This window comes from Abramis brama (genome assembly GCF_963993115.1).
Source record: "Abramis brama genome assembly, chromosome: 24".
NCBI lineage: Eukaryota > Metazoa > Chordata > Actinopteri > Cypriniformes > Leuciscidae > Abramis > Abramis brama.
The window spans coordinates 16,704,114-16,720,429 of record NC_139986.1 but is presented as its reverse complement, the minus strand read 5'-3'; the positions used below and the strand labels follow the sequence as shown (position 1 = coordinate 16,720,429).

Here is a 16,316-nt window from a genome sequence, read left to right as displayed (position 1 = left end):
TTTTATACAAAAACTATATTTATTTTCATATTTTTTTCAGAGAAAACAGGTTTTCTCAAGTAAATGAACCTTGATTCAAGAATGTTTACATATTTGTACTGGAAAACAAGAAAAACAACAACAACTTGAAGTAAAAACTAAAACTGAATTAATTCAAATGTCTCCAAATATTGAAGTGGAGTGTGCAAATTCAAACATCTAAATCAGTGAGGTCAATAAAAATCTGTTTCATCTGAAGTTCCATTCCCATGTTTCTCCAAGTATCATTATGGTATTTGAAGATCTCTACAGTAACTTTCCAGACGACTTGCTTATTCATAACTGATGCGTGCCGAGTGCTGACAAAGCCTCAAGAGAGTCGTATGAGGTCTCCACCTCATTCGTCTGCAGAACAGATGGGCCATTAATGATGAATTGCATCTGGTATACTCACCCAACTCCACATCCTGGTCATCTGTCATGATGAGTATGATGTTGGGTCTGATGTTTCGGCGGTCACCTTGAACCCGCCCACGCAGGCCCTGACCGCGGGTGGTGAAACCAAAGCAGACCAGTGGAGCGGCCAGGACCATCATCCAGGCCAGGTTCACCAGCTGCATCATGGGACTGCGCACCAGGCTTTGCAAACACGATTTAGAAGGCTGGAATCCTCACAAGGTAATCTGTTTTGGGGAAAAAAGCAAAGAGATGATTTCCAAAGAGGTCAAATCAAATGTTACTTTGGTTAACAGAAATTGGAGAGACTAAAAAGTACCACTTTTCCTTCCTTCACAAGACAAACGAGAATTCCAGATCATTGTCTGCGAAATCATTCGCATCCGTTTTAAGCTTGATGCCATCTATTTTCACATCTATCCACAAGCACAGGAACAGACCATAGAAAATCTCAACCTTTGCACTTGAAAAAAAAACACAGCACACCCTCTTAAAGGAGTCAACACATTTTAAACTCCAACATGCTTCCAGGATGTGCATGCACCAAAATCAACATGAAAGAAAATTTAAAAAACACTAGCTGAATCTTTTACAGAAATCTTTGCTACTTAACGAACAGTAAAACACAAAAACTCTAAACCCTACCTGTACAGTTCTTAGCTTAGCAGCATCACATGTGGCAACAGTACACCCAATATCTTTACTTCAGTTCTGCACTCATATTTACAGACACTTTCTTCAAGTCAGAAAGGCCTGAGTGTCTCTCTCCGTGTGTGCAGACAAGCCAGTTCTTTCTTTCTAATCAGTCACACTACTTCAGTACTATTGAGGCTATTCTATTGGCTATTAGGGGCTGCTCTGGCCCAAACCCAGCCAATCACATTTTATGGCAGAGCTGTCAGTCAGACGGCCCAGAGCTTGTGACCCCTAGCGGACACCCGGTGGGAATTACCAAGCCAGTACAGGGGGTAGAGGGTTCCGCTACATTAACCCTTGTGCTGTGGTCGCCAGTCACAGATTTACACACTGGACCCCTTTACACAGCACTGCATTCGCTCTACGCCAGCAAAGATTACTCAGTGAAATCTTTCATATTCCACAGACATGCTCAATTTCCTAAAAAGCCATGTCTTCAGATTTTGTACTTATGCATGAGTTGATTTTTCACATTTTAATTTACCTGACGACTAGCATGCGCAAAAGTAGGTTTGATTGATATACCGTCCAATTTATCTATGAGTTTATTGTATAAACCTTATTGAGGACCATATTGCCTGTGGCCTCAAGCTGATCTTTGTCTCCAATCAGTGAGCTGTTAAACAATATGGGCATTTATGCACCTGAGGTTCGTCGCATGGCATTCATTTGGCTTGATAATTTTGCTTGCAATGAAAATGGCTTAAGTCATTTATGCAACAATAAGACCAGTGAGAGTAGAAATAAATTAGTAAATTAGAGTCAGCACTGGTGTTACAGTATCAACTCAAGGCCAATGTGTCCACATATTCAAACAATATTCCATTTTGAAAGACGCGGGAAATCCCTTCAGAATTAGTGATTTAAATCAATTTTTTTTTTTTATTCAAAGAAATTCAAATGAAAATAATTTAATGGAATAATTAAAATAGAAAGACAAAGATGGTAAAAAGTATAATTTACTGCAAACTATTAGCATTTACAGTTTTTATTTTAAAATATGCACACTTTCACTCTTAATCATAAGCCTAACAAGACTAAAACAGCTCTGTTTAATGTTTCTTGTCTCATCACATTCAATTATAAATTAAATTACATGAATCACATATGATTAAAGGCTTTTCAATTCAAAATGGCAAAATTTGACAAATCGAAAGTCAGATACTTTGCATCACTGAATATTATTGTTGGTCGTGTAACATGTCTATAATAAAAAGTTGTCAAACATTAATTGTTTAGCTTCTTATTTTATATCTTACCTAACACTCTTTTACCATTAAAACCGAAGCTTCATGCTTGGCTTCTGTCCAGTCGACTGGTCATATCACATAAATTGACATTGGCGCTGTTAAACCTTCTGAGAACACCTTAGAAATGTTACTTTTTTAAGCTTTTTATCATCTCAACACAGAGAGCAGTGTGTAAAGGAGTGCAGCAGAGCAGCATCAAGAATATTGATATCAATGGGTCAATGGGAGTCACTTTATTTACTCACTCATGACATTCCCAAAAACATTTATGCTGTTATCATATATATCAAACTAAATATAGAAAGCATAAAAGTAGTCAATATGGAGCTAGGTTCAATCTTTTGAGGTCATGTAATATTTTATAACTATTTTACATTGCCTTTGTATTGCTTTTTTTTTTTGGATTGATATCAAGGTAAACAAAAAAAAACAAACAAAAAAACTCATATGGATTTAGAAGAAAATTGATTTTTTTTTAGTAAATGTCCATTTTCATTTTTAAGGTTTAGACCATCCCTTTAAGTTTCACTCTTTGGGTACATCTAATGTGACATCCGATAAGAAGGAGCCATTGAATGGAAAACCATGTGCTTGTCCTTCTCCATCATTGTGCAGATGATGGTCTGCCTCTCAGATGGGTCTCTAAGTGCTTTTTTGGACAGAGTGGATTTCAGACAGGCAGCATGAGGGATAGTCAGTCCAGTCACCCTGACAGCACTGTACAAACACTGGCGCTGTTTAGACAAACAGCAGGGAATGGCAGGGTCCAGTCAGACCAGAGTGCGCACACACACACACAGTATGACTTCCAGATCTCATGAAAACCTCCTAAGGCCGAGAAAATATATGGAGAACAACTCCTTCAAATGTTCATTTAGACGTATGCTTCCTTTCCATCATTTGTTTTATGTCTACACTGTGCAAATTAGATTTACTTTTCTCATCAGTATTCAATTTAAAGTGTTAAATCCTTTCATTGACCTACAGGATGAACTATTTTGTGATGTGCCTCCAGCAATTTGAAACTAACTTCAGCCAAAAGAAAATATATATATATATATATATAAAAACTCCAGATTTGAGCCAATACTGTGCTGTTTAGCTAAATCATGTGTTCCTCAAGCAACCATGAATTAAACTGTCTCTGCCCTCAATGATGACACATTCACCCTCATTCCAGCACTGTAATTTTAGAATACAGTCGACCCAAAATAGCTCTTCTATTTTCTTCCCTGGAGGGAAAAGGGTCGTGAATTATAATTTTGTTTTAATTACCCTTATTACTGTGAAAATGTGTTCCAGTTGGTGGCACTGGCAAGAACATAAACCACTACTTTGCTTTTCTTTGACGCTCTGACCCTTTGCCTTCGAAAAACAGACCTGCTGTCCTCCATTTCCGTGAATAATGGGAAACAAAAGCTTCCACACTCCCATGGCTCCCTGACACTGAATCAGCACTGGGCTGGTTTGCAAAAAAGATGTGATGTTTGTGTCTGAAGCCTTCAGTGGAAAACCTGGTGACTTCCTCTGGCTTTAGTCGAATGGTTATTCAGATTAATGTTCTTGTAATGTGCAGAACAAAAAGTACTTCCAACTCACTTGCTTTAAATATATGTCTTAAGCAACTATTTTTTTTATAAATTTGTTACAGTTATATTGCAGTAAGGTCACCGTGATTTTGCAAAGACAGACATGTTCCTGGATCAACATATTTTGTTGATCCTGGAACAACATTCCTGTCAGAAAATGTAGTCCTAATTATATCTATACCCCTAAACCAAACCATTCCCATAACTTATCCCTAAAATCAGAGGAAAATGATTGGTGAATAACACTGATGCAGAAGCACCTCACCCTGGTTGTAGGCCTACAATTGACATAAACTGTAAACTTCCCTCAAATCTGATTAGTTGATTGGAATGTTGTTCCAGGATCAACAAAGATGATCCAGGAACATGTTGTACTTGGTGAAAATCACGTTCACCATTGAAGTACAGTGGATATCTGGAGATGGAGTTTCCAGATCTCTGCAATAAACTCTGGAGAGGTCATAAAGAACTATCAAATTCCCCCCAAAAAAAAAAAAAAAAAGTAGGAATGCACTGATATTAAAAATCTGGCAAATATTGATGAGCTATTCCGAGTTCAAAACAATAAAAGTTAAAAAGCAAAATATAAAAATCCACAGTTTTAAGTATGGAAGACAAATGTTAATTCTGAGATCTTTAGATTACATTTGTGTGTTTAATGATTAGAGAAAAAAAACTAGTGAGCGCTAGATGATGGCAAATTACTTATTTAAAATTATTTATATATACACATTTATAACAATTTCATAACTTAAAATCATTTTAAATTATAGTTCATAGTCTTCATTCACCCAAATCGGCTGCGCACATTGGCCAAGCGCTATGCCTTTGTAGACCTGCATTGCTGAGGAACACAAGAAAGCTTTCTTCTGGGTCACAGATGAGCACCGGAGCAAGCATCATCTCAGCTCCTTATTGTTTTTAGGGATTAGAGGAAATGACCCAGTAAATTAGCCTCTACTGTACTAATCAGGGCTAAGCTGGTCGAATAATATTTGGGATTTATTAAGGGAAAAAAGGTCTCGAAGGTTCAAAGGAGCAAAACAAAAAGGCTACTATTGGACTTTTCAAGCCTGAGACACAGCTGCCAAAAAATAACCCCTTATGAAAGAGGTGCAATTTTCAGATTAATGGATGACAGGACCAGGGTCCTTCAATGTGATCCAAATTCTGTACTTTTATGATTTCACTATGCTTTCTTCCCCACTCCATGTATACTAAAGCATCCAGCATCCCTCCCACCTTCCTACCCACATAGCGGTGTTTTCTACCATGTAGTGCTATCAGAGACAGCGACACAGAGGTTCTTGGCAAGCAAAAAACCGCCACTGCTGCTTGTGGTAAAGGCCCAGACCACATACTTTCATGCACCCTGAACCTCCTTTGACCCACGTGGTAATGTGGGGTGGTTAACCCAAACCTCAAACACCTGGACTCTCAGAAGACTCCAAAACGAGGTCTGCCGAATTCACAGGATTCACAGGTAAGGAAAGATGAGTTCCTGAGGAAGAGGCCACACGATTAAGATCAGAATGTCATGACCCGGCACATTCTTTCCAACCGCGCTGGGTTTAATAACATCTAGACTGCATCACGAATAGTCTGGTTTCTGTCAATCCCTCGTCCAGGAAGACGAAAATGGCAAGGCCGCATTCGTAACATGAGCGATCAGCTTCTAAAAATCACTTAAATGAAAACTCTGATCCCTGTCAGCTTGAAATAATTCCTTTTAAAGCAAAAGCACCATGCAAGAACTCATCCTTCACCATGGCAAAGTTGTTTGTGCATCTTCATTGCAAATGAGAGTCCCTTGTGAGCCAAGAACGAGTATAAATCAAACCAGATGGCACGGCTAAATAGTGAGTCAGCCATTCATAAATGCAAGGTTTCCATAGACAAACACAGTCTCGAGGGCTAATCCCCCTTTCCATTCCCTCACTATAGAGACTTCGCTCGCTCCCTGTAAAGAAGCCAAGTCACTGGAGAACAATCAGCAGTAAGAACACTTCACAGTTTATTGGTTGTGACAGTTGCATTTTAATTATCAAAGGGTCCAAGACAAGATTTGTTTTAACTTTAATGGCGCTGTTAAAGTGATTTTTGCGGGACGACGCTCAAAATATCCCATTACAGATATCACTGAATGAAATGAGTAATTAAATAAAATTTTTCATTTTTAGGTGAACTGTTTCTTTAGGATCATCTGGTGAGTTTTACATAAAAGACAGGCTGGTTAAAGACGTAAAGGGACATGCACATAAATGACTATTTCTGCAGAGGCTGTTTGCATATTTCTGTATGCTGATTATTCCCATCGGGGGAGAAATGATTACTTAGCCACAGAATTTTGAGGTTTGTATTTTGCAACGTTTCTTTTTTTAGGAATCAGCCAGGACTTCGCTGCTCCATCCACAGCGTCAAACCCTACGGTGTCGTGGAGGTCCGTGGCCAGAGCACACCGCACGAGCCTCCGTCAACAAGAGCCATCCACCCACATGGGAGCGAGGAAGGCCAACAAAACTATCGTGATGTGACCAGTTTTAGAGTGTGTAGCTTCTCTTTGCTCAATCACTTTCAGTGCACATTTTGTTCTCACTGATGGAACAGACGACTGATTATGCGGTTAGAACAAGAATGTGGAATCCGACTGAAGTGGCTTCAGTTTGTTCTCACGCCACTGGACCATTCTGCTTAATCACTGTAGAGTGAATGGATACACTGCAGTCGCATGAACGACAGCCATGCCAACCGACTCGCACGCAAACACCTTTTCTAAATGGGAAAAGCACATGCAGCTTTGCTTCTCTGCCTGAAAGCTCAGAAGAAACTCTTTTTCAGATTAGTCACTGAAACTTGCTTCAGCTGATGATGTTCTAGTACATTGCAGTCCCATCTGTACTAATTGTTATAAAGATTTTGAATTAGTCCCATATCACAGTACGTTCAACATTAAATTGTTAAATGTATATAACATTTATTTCAATAAATTAAATTATTATTAATTATAATTTTTAAATAACATTATTTGATATAAAATATAAACTTTTTTTAAACAGAACATGAGAAATTAATTAAAAAAAATGTCTCCAATATCTAATACTAATATAACGTGCGCCCCTTAAATGAGATTATGATGGTTCTCTGAAGCTCCCATTACTTAAAAACAAAGTAATGAGAGTAAATAATGACTTTAGCAAAATGCTAATGTGTACAGCAAGATGATTATAGCATTTCTACATTTAAAAAACAACAACAAACACTTAAATCACAAACAGAGAAAGCCCAATTTCTACATTTGAATGACTACAGAAGTTCCATGACAAAAGCCACCTTTGCAAGCCAGAGCTTTGCCCTGGTAGTCACACAACCCCAATGGGAGAAGGTCTTTAAAAAAAAAGTTCTTTCAAAACCAAGCCGTATGCTTGAAACATCCAATTGATGTTCCTATGTAGCTTTTCTCTTTGGCACTTGCCATGTTTGTAAGCGCATCTATGACTTGAGCCGAGGGAACAGAAGCTTTTCTATCTTTTAGAACAGCTGAGCAAACCTCAAAAAAAATCAAATCAAATCAGGAGCGCCAGCAGTTGTCAACAGTGTGATGCCAGCCAGCATAAAAATGCCAATGTCCAAATAGGAGAACATGGCATATGGATGCCTGTAGACTAAAGATATCCATCCTGACCACAGTATCTGGTGGTTTTTGAAGAAATGGACCAAAACAACCAAATTCTAGTGGCTGTGTATTTAAAAAAAAAAAGAAAAAAAAAAAAGCCAAAATGCAATAAGCTTAGGCTTTTACAAGATACACATGAACTACTATGAACCATTACTTCATGATTTCTGTTTATTTTTTAGAAGCTTTATAAAAACTCATTTCAACAGGCACTGGACTATATTTAGCAGAGAACTGTTAGTGTTTAACCACCACATTAAATAGCATAAATGCTTTGACATTGTGGTTTCAAAGCAAATGGCAGTGACTATCATCGAAAACCGGTCTTATGCTAGTCAAAAAACCCCAAAGAGGGGGGGCTTTGGGGTCCTGTTACCTGAGGGCTCCATCTCATTAATTATAAATGTATGTAAATATCATTAAAATAATCTGCCTCCCACAGACTTCAAAGTCTTAAAGTTTTGTCTTGAAGAGGCTCTTTGTGGGGAGCAGGAATCTCGGTCATTGAGAATTGGGGCTACCCAGCATGACGCAACAAATAAAAACCTGGCAACGGACAAAATTATCCTGTGGCAGCTGGTTAGGACAAAGACCCAGATTTAAGGCACTGATATACTCATGGCAAAGTTCTTTTTTGTTCTTCACACAGGGTAAAAAGATGTGTGAAATACCTTTGCAGTGGTATACTGTTAATAAGTGCTTTCCTCTCAGTCAGAAAGTAAACAACAAAAATGACAGTGGTGACAAAACCACGATGTGGATATGTTTCTGTATTTCGGCATTGCAAACAAATCACGTCACATTTATTTATAAAGCACTTTATATAATAGATTGCTTTAAAGAAAGCTTTAGAGTATTAAAAGATAAAAAACGGTGTCAGTGTCACTTTCAATTAGAATTACAACTTCAATTTCTACCATAAAGCATCTCCAGCGTATACATTTTTTTGCTCACATTTTTACAGACTGAACAGATGAAATGAACCGGAGAAGATTTCCACATCAAAGAAGGGAGTTCCAGAGCACACACACTTATTACGTAATCGCCACGGACCAATGATAGTTTGAAAGTGGCAAGTAAAAACTACAGAAGCGAAATTTAAACGAACTTCGTTTTGATATGATTTTGTTCAAGAAGACGTCACAACAGTTAGTTCTTTGATTTGCTGATTTGCTTGAAGTCATGGCCTTAAGATGGCAGAAAGAAAACATTAGGACAGTGGTAGAACAGATTTAGTAATTTATTCTTCTGTGAACTTGTGCAGACAGTTTGAGATCTAATACTTTTAAACATTGATGCCATGGCCACTTTAGTTCCCCCAGGCTGCCACGCTGCTTTGCTATGCCAGCTCACATTAACATGTTCTCCAGTGACACCAGCTTTGCACACACCCTGACCCAGCAGCAGCTGATGGCAGTCGACCGTGCCATCGCACAAGAACCCCAGCCACTGGGCCTCACTCACACCTTAAAGCCCACCCAAAACCCCTCTCTAATCTCCAAACTAAGCACACATTACTACCCTTTATTTCTAAATACCAAGGCAGGGGGGCTGGAGCCACCTTCGAGAGTTTTATGATTTTTCCATAATCCAATATACTAGCACCAGAGAGGCCCCTGAAGTCACGATGTCTGAGAGCGACGGTGGAGCTATAGGTGACCTGTACTGTGGCATACATGACTCAGGAGCGCCGGTGGGTGCCGTACAGCATCTCAATGACTGTGAGAGAGAAAGAGAGAGCAGCTCACAGGCTTAAACATACAGGGCACAGAATTCAGAGCTAAGCAAATTCCATTCAGCTCCTCCTCGGCTTGGCTTTGGGAGAGATTAGCTTTCTCTTATGAAGGCCCAACTCATTAGCCACCTGCAAAGTCGGCACAGCATAAACCAGTCAAAGCTTCAGACCTTCTCGACATTCTCCGGCTACTTACCCTGCTGTTTAAACGCAAGTACAATCGACTGAGATTGCCAGGTAGGACTGAAATCAGCTCTGACCAAATTTGGCAGAGTTCTAGCAAAGCCTAACAGAGATTCTTCCTGGCGTTTTTGCTCGAGTTGGAGCAGCCGAAGCAAGCCATCCTCGCCCCTCTCGGTCAGCTGGGAGGTCTCGCTGGAGAGGTTTTCAGGCCATTCCTTTAAGTATGTGGTTAATGAAAGAAGCAAAAAAGCAGATATCCATAGACAGCATAATGGAGGGGGGGGGGCAATGTCAAACATTTGGCCTTTGATCAACTCAGTATATGACAAATAACAGAGAAACAGACACAGTAAAGCATTTTATGGGTCTTTGGTGGGAGGGGGAGAAAAATTAATTACAGCTGCAACCAGCCATACCATAATAAATGTGCTTCTTTGTCTTGAAAAATGCTCTTCTTTCAGAGCCTTTGACGTATAGTTCATATTCTCCACAAAACATACATCACAAGTAGAAAACTTTAAAACTCCAGATTGCAGTATAAAACCAGTTAAAGAGAACCTCCCAAAGAATATGTTTCTTCTTAATTTCATTTTTAAAGAAATATTCCTCTCTACCACAGTGGCAAATACACCAAACACATTAAAATGCCACATAAAGAAAATATTCAAATAGCTTCAGTGAGTTTCCACTGACGTAACTGTCTTGAATAAATAAATCAATGTCTTTTCCATGAAATCAGTGGCCAGCTCCCACATGAAGAACGTAGGGAGCCAAGCAAATCTGTTTGAGCTGGAGTATCCTTGCCGCTTAAGTGATCCTAATATTATGTGCAGTTCGCTGACTGAAGACGCGTGGCACCATTACAAGCCTGAAGACATAAATCCCTCACTATAGTAGAAGAGGTGCCACCAGGCCACATCTATACCATGGGGGTTCTGTGTCTTGGAGAGCAGGTTAATCATTGAGACCTGGCCACAGATGTATACAGATTAAATGACCCATGAAGATCTGATGAGGATTGATGAATATCCTTACTGGAACACTTGTCAAAACAAATTAGTACTTTTTAACATGATTCTTCAACAAGGAAGAAGGTCAATTCATAATCAGTCACAGAAGAGCACAGGTAAAAGGAGGAGGAAAAAAAAGCCAGGTAAAAACAGGATTAGACTGTGATTCCCTTGAATTATTACCCTTATTGCTACATTAATGAGCCAAACTGAAATGTGTTCAAACCCCAAATATAAATACTTGGTCTACCAGCAAGCGCACACGGCAGGCCTCACCACTGGACCATATGGCCTGTCTGAAAGTGGAGAGATTGAGACAGTGTTACTCCATTTAATGCCAGGATCAGCTTTCAACTCGCACTTAGTAACTCCAAAGTAAGGGACTTAGGCCCTGTTTACACCTGGTGTTATGATGTGTTTTGGTCGATCGAATCATAAATAGACGAGGGAGACACATACTTGTTTCCACCTGGTACTTTAATGTCTCTTTTGTCCACTTTCAACCATTTCTGTCCTGATTTATTTGATGGGAGGCTGTATGGCAGGGGTAAATATATGGGCTTTTTCCAATCTTTCAATCTATTGGATAAAATAAGCTCACACAATTTACATATAAATGCACCCAGAGAAGACGGAACAACATACGGAGAGCAGCAGCTTTCGTTTCTGCTCTGACAGCCGCAAGGTCCTGCCGAATGCTGTGAATGCGTTAGAAATCAGGAATGGTGAGAGAACATTGTGCTTGGAACGTTTTTCGTCATTTTTAAATAAAGTTTAAATCTGGCTAGCACGGTTCCCGCAATGTTTAAACGTTAGGTCAGTAGGCAGAGAGTAGACAGTCTTTTGTGGCTGTTCGAACACCACATGAGCGTTTACACTACGAAAGCAATCCTGCCGAATGTGTTTGACTACCTCTGAAAGTGGTCGAAAGCTCAAAACGTTTTAGACCCCGTTTTCACCTGTATTTTGCATCGCCCAGTTGTGATCTGATCGCCCAAAATGCATTTTAATATCAGGTGTAAATAGGGCCTTAGTTGCTGCAAATGACAAAGCGTGATCACGTGGCTTTACATGTTGTCAAATGGGCTGGAAATCACAAACTTGAGGCTAGCAAAGCCACCAGCACTGTCTAGTGCATGTTAATTTGAGACTACCTATTCTAGCGAAGACTGTGGCTACCTGAATGCTGAAAATGTACTGGGGCGCTTAGGAATCGAATTCCAGACTGTTTTTGGGCGGGGTAAGTGGGTGCATAGAGGGCTCTGTCAGCAGGCCCCAGTCAGAGCATTTCTGTCCTAGTGTGAAATGGTACACTTCCAGAATGTGGGGCATGTACAGACAGAATCTATGCAGAAAAAACGACAATGAGAATACCCATCCCTGACCCTATCTGTCACTCTGCTATAGATACGAGTGGGATGTTACTCCTAAAAGAAAACAAAAAAAAACTATTTGTCATCCATCCCTTCAGCCACAGACACATGCAGAAATGCAACCTGTAATTTGTCCTCTGGTGCTCACTTCGCCAGTGCTTGAGGCGTGAATGCGTGTGGCTTTTTTTTTTTTTTGAAGCGTGCGATCAGATCATTTGTAACGTAATTAACTTTGAGTGTACTGCCATTTTTCTGACACCTGTACTTACAGGTCACGCCCCATCCACCGACTGTATGATCTTTTCAAAATCACAGGATTCATTTTCAAAAGCCGTGCAGCCAAATATTCACATGCATTTATAAATCCACAGTCAGCAGGCCAAACCTAAAACGCTGAGTGCCAGAGACAAACATGCCATATGTAAATTAGCCTGAGCAGAATTCTGCTATGCCCTCTGGGAACCTCAGCTGGCCAGTCTTTTTCTAATGAAAGCCTGTTTCAACCTAAGAGTAAAAAAATCTAGTAGTATGTATATAAATGTATATACAATAAAATTTAAAATAAGAAAAGTTACATTGAGAGATAATCAAAGTCACATAAGAAAATAAGTTAACAATTGTGAGACTGTTGAAAGTCGCAGAAGAAAAAGTCAGAACTATGATCATTGTAATTACGGAAAAAGACTCAATTTTTAAGTTGCAATCGTGAGATGTAAAGACGCAATTGTGAGAAAGTTGCAATCACAAGAGAAAGTATGAGAAATAGTTGCAATTATGACAAAAAGTAGCAATAATGAACAAGTAATATTTTGAGATAGTCGCGAGTCATTTGCAATTACAAAAAAAGTCAAATCTGAAAATCGCAATTAAGCGGTTAAGTCAATATTTTCCTTTACTTTTTCCTTTGAGATAGAAACAGGTATTCATACTGGTCCTGGAACAGATAATAAATAAAATGGAAGCTGCCGTTTTTTTTGGTACCATAAAAAAAGTGTCACTCAACTAAAAACAACATTTTGGCTAAATTAATTAAGAGGAAAAAAACAAATGCAATTTCCCTACCCTTGATCTACGTCTAATTTCTTCTCTGCCACATCGATCACACCATGGCAACCAAACAGGAAAACCACAGAACCACTTCATTTGGATGGTACGACTCTCCAGTGGCTTGCCTGTTGGGCTCTGGCGAGACAAACCCAAAGCAATGAAAGGTTTATAGGCATTCCACTCAAGAGCAAGCCACAGCAGAGGTCAGACTCATATCCCCATGGTAAAGACGAGAAAGAGACATGAAAGCAAATCAAAGTCGTTCAGCAACAGAGTACGTTTGAATCTGGATACGTTGCATGCTTAGCTGTCATGTCCAAAAGAGGCCTTTATGGACCCACTCAATTCATTCTTGCAGAAGTTGAATAAAAATATTAAGCAAGAAGGGTGGGAGGTTACATTTTTGAAAGCATTGCATGCTGTCTTTTATTAGGTGAGCTGTCGGCAAAGCTGCCTGCCTTTTCTTGCCAAAGGTCAATAATGACTGGCTGAGTTACCTTAATTATCATGACACCAAGGGATTCAAGTAGTCATCGCCTAACTCTAGAATGCCTCTCTGCATTAAGGAGGGCATTATTGTAAAAACAAAATAAGTGGAGAGACCATTGCCAGAACCACTGAGAACCTCTAGATACTGTCTGAAGTTGTCTCAAAATCATTTCAAGTGCCTTAAAACCTTTCCTTTAAGGTGGATCTATTCTAGAGGAACCACTAGTCGCCACATGTTTTTGAAAGAACAGCTATATTTGCCTAGAGATTCTCCTAATGGTTCTTACAATGTTGATTCGCCTACCGTGACCCTGATGCAATAGAGCACAGGTGTCAAACTCAGTTCCTGGAGGGCCACAGCCCTACAGAGTTTTGTTCCAACCCTGCTTCAACACACACACACCTGCAGTTTTCAAATAAGCCTGAAGGACTTGATTAGCTGATCAGGTGTGTTTAATTAGGGTTGAAGCTAAACTCTGCCGGGCTGTGGCCCTCCAGGAACTGAGTTTGACACCCCTGCAATAGAGTGATGCTCTTCAAACACTTGGGGGTGCTATTGAGAGCGCCATCTGTGGCAGTGTTTCCCATGAGTCTGTTGTTCCTAGATTAGAAAGCATCATCCAAACATCACGACCCCCCCTCCCCCTTCTATGAAGAGAGATCAATAACATGCACAGTGAAATTATAAACCGTGCACCCAAAGCATAGGACTAAGAGCCACAGATAAGAGAGACAACATCATGCCGAAGCATTGTCAACTCTCAATTACAGCCTTGATATCACCCACCCTTCCCTTTTAAATTACCACCTCACTTCCTGCAGGAACACTATTATTAAGCAGAGATAAACAGATACTACACAGTGTGGCTCAATTTCCTCTCTCACTACCCATCTAAACAAGACTTTTAATGTCCATGTGGTGGGAATGGCTGGTGCTCCTCAGAGTATCCTGGGAACAGCTGGCACCGGTGGCCACCTCCACATGCTGCCATTTTTCCAGCACTTGACAGAAAGGATCGTACATATGGGCTGTTAAATGTCCAGCACCCTGGCAACTGTGATTTGTTTGACAGAACAGCAGTGAATATATGCAACTATAAAGGCAAAGAGGCATTTTATAAACGGCACAAGAGCCATGCGGTACAGCGGCACATGGGTTCCCGCTGCTTTTGATTTGAGTTGGTAAGTGAACACGAATGGCAGGGGGTCAAATACTTAACACATGTCCAAAGCTTCAGGAAAACTGAGAATACATACAGGATATTAGATCATAGAGTTTGAATGGTTATTGACAGTTAGACAAAGATTCTCTCTCTCATTCTCACACAAACATGCACGCATGCACACACACACACAGCTTAGAGTTCATGCTCTTTCGTGGTCCCACTCTCACGGTACAGCTGATCCCCGGGTCTAACTCTCCAAAAGACCGAACAGCTACTGAAACAATATTAGTGTTGGCAGACCCAAATCTAGAACTGCAAATTATTCACAACAGCTGCAGCAACTGTTTAGACTGACACAAAACCACAACAATCTCTCAAAGATGCTGGGATCAAGATCATATATCCGTTTAGCCAAATCTGAAAATTATGTCATTATATACTCACCCTTGTGTAATTCCAAACATGTTTGCATCATCTTATATGGAAAACAAATATGAAATATTTCTCCTTTTGTGTTCCAATGAAGAAAGTGAATAGGGATCCGGGCTGTCAAGCTCCAAAATTTTCATCCGTTCATTACACAAAGCTATCAATACAGAGTCTATAATTCAGAAGACCGTACAGAAGAGCAACATTTTACTCGACACCCCAGATCTTTCACTTTCATTAAGATAAAGAGGGGCCAGGACATTCAACATTTCCTTTCACATTCCACAAAAGATATTCATACACGTTTGAAATAACATTTGAGTAACTGACATTTTCCTTTTTGACAGTACCGTTCACTTTTAAAACCAGTGCACAAAAATGAGAAGCAGGCCTGTATCTTTAAAACTAATTGCACTTAGAGAAAGTGATTGATGAAGAACTGTAACTGACAAGTTTACGACATGGCTCTGTTCGCAGAGAACGAACAGGTCAATGGTATTGTCTGCTTTCAAACTTAACCAAGGGTTTGAGACCATAAACAGTCTTTAGTTCAGATCTCCTCAAAGACCTCAGAGCTAAAACACCTAATTACATATGGCTTGTGTAAAAGAAATGTAATGAAAAGCAGTTTTTGGCGACTATTGCAACCCATCAAGATTAATTTAGCAAGGTCATTTTTAACCTCACATTAAATCAAATCCACTTGTGCATTAAATTGGTTCAACGAAAGGTAATGTCTGCATAAGCGTCATCTCTCAAATGATTTTTCAAACACTAATGAAGTCACAGCCAAAAAAATTTAGCTAATAAGGCATAACTGTACATCTACAGAAACGAAAACACACTGAACGAAAAGAAACAAGTTTCTCAAATCACGTCCCTTCATAATCCTGCAGTCGTCACTGGTAATGACTGCCCTCATTGTTAAATCTCAACACTAGTGCTGATGTATTTGTGGTTTTCTCAAATGAATTTCAGTGTGTGAGTGAGTGATGTTGACATGGCTGATTAATGTGTGTAAATAAACATCATTCACACAACTCTGTCTTTGTGGCATTCCTGGCATCATTCTTCTGCCCCCCTTTGCCCTTACAGCTGTACAGTCCCCTCAGCAAACACCTCACGCCTGTATACATGCCCGGCAGCAACATATTAATGCTAGACATCTAGTTCTTCATTGGCAGTTCTGCCTTTTTTTGGTTTACTGGAGTTGAGTGAAACTTGTGGCATGATGTCTTTAG

General features: G+C 39.7%; 1 protein-coding gene across 8 annotated transcripts in view; it reads right to left on the bottom strand.

Moving 5' to 3' along the window:
• sulf1 (sulfatase 1) overlaps positions 1–16,316 on the bottom strand; it is a 40,666-nt gene that overhangs the window by 23,614 nt on the left and 736 nt on the right. For all 8 annotated transcript variants that reach the window (XM_084102962.1, XM_084102963.1, XM_084102966.1 and 5 more), the window contains exon 2: positions 434–662. In XM_084102962.1, coding sequence (XP_083959088.1) covers positions 434–602 — 169 coding nt within the window. In that variant the 5' untranslated portion in view covers positions 603–662. The remainder of the gene's footprint in view (positions 1–433; positions 663–16,316) is intronic.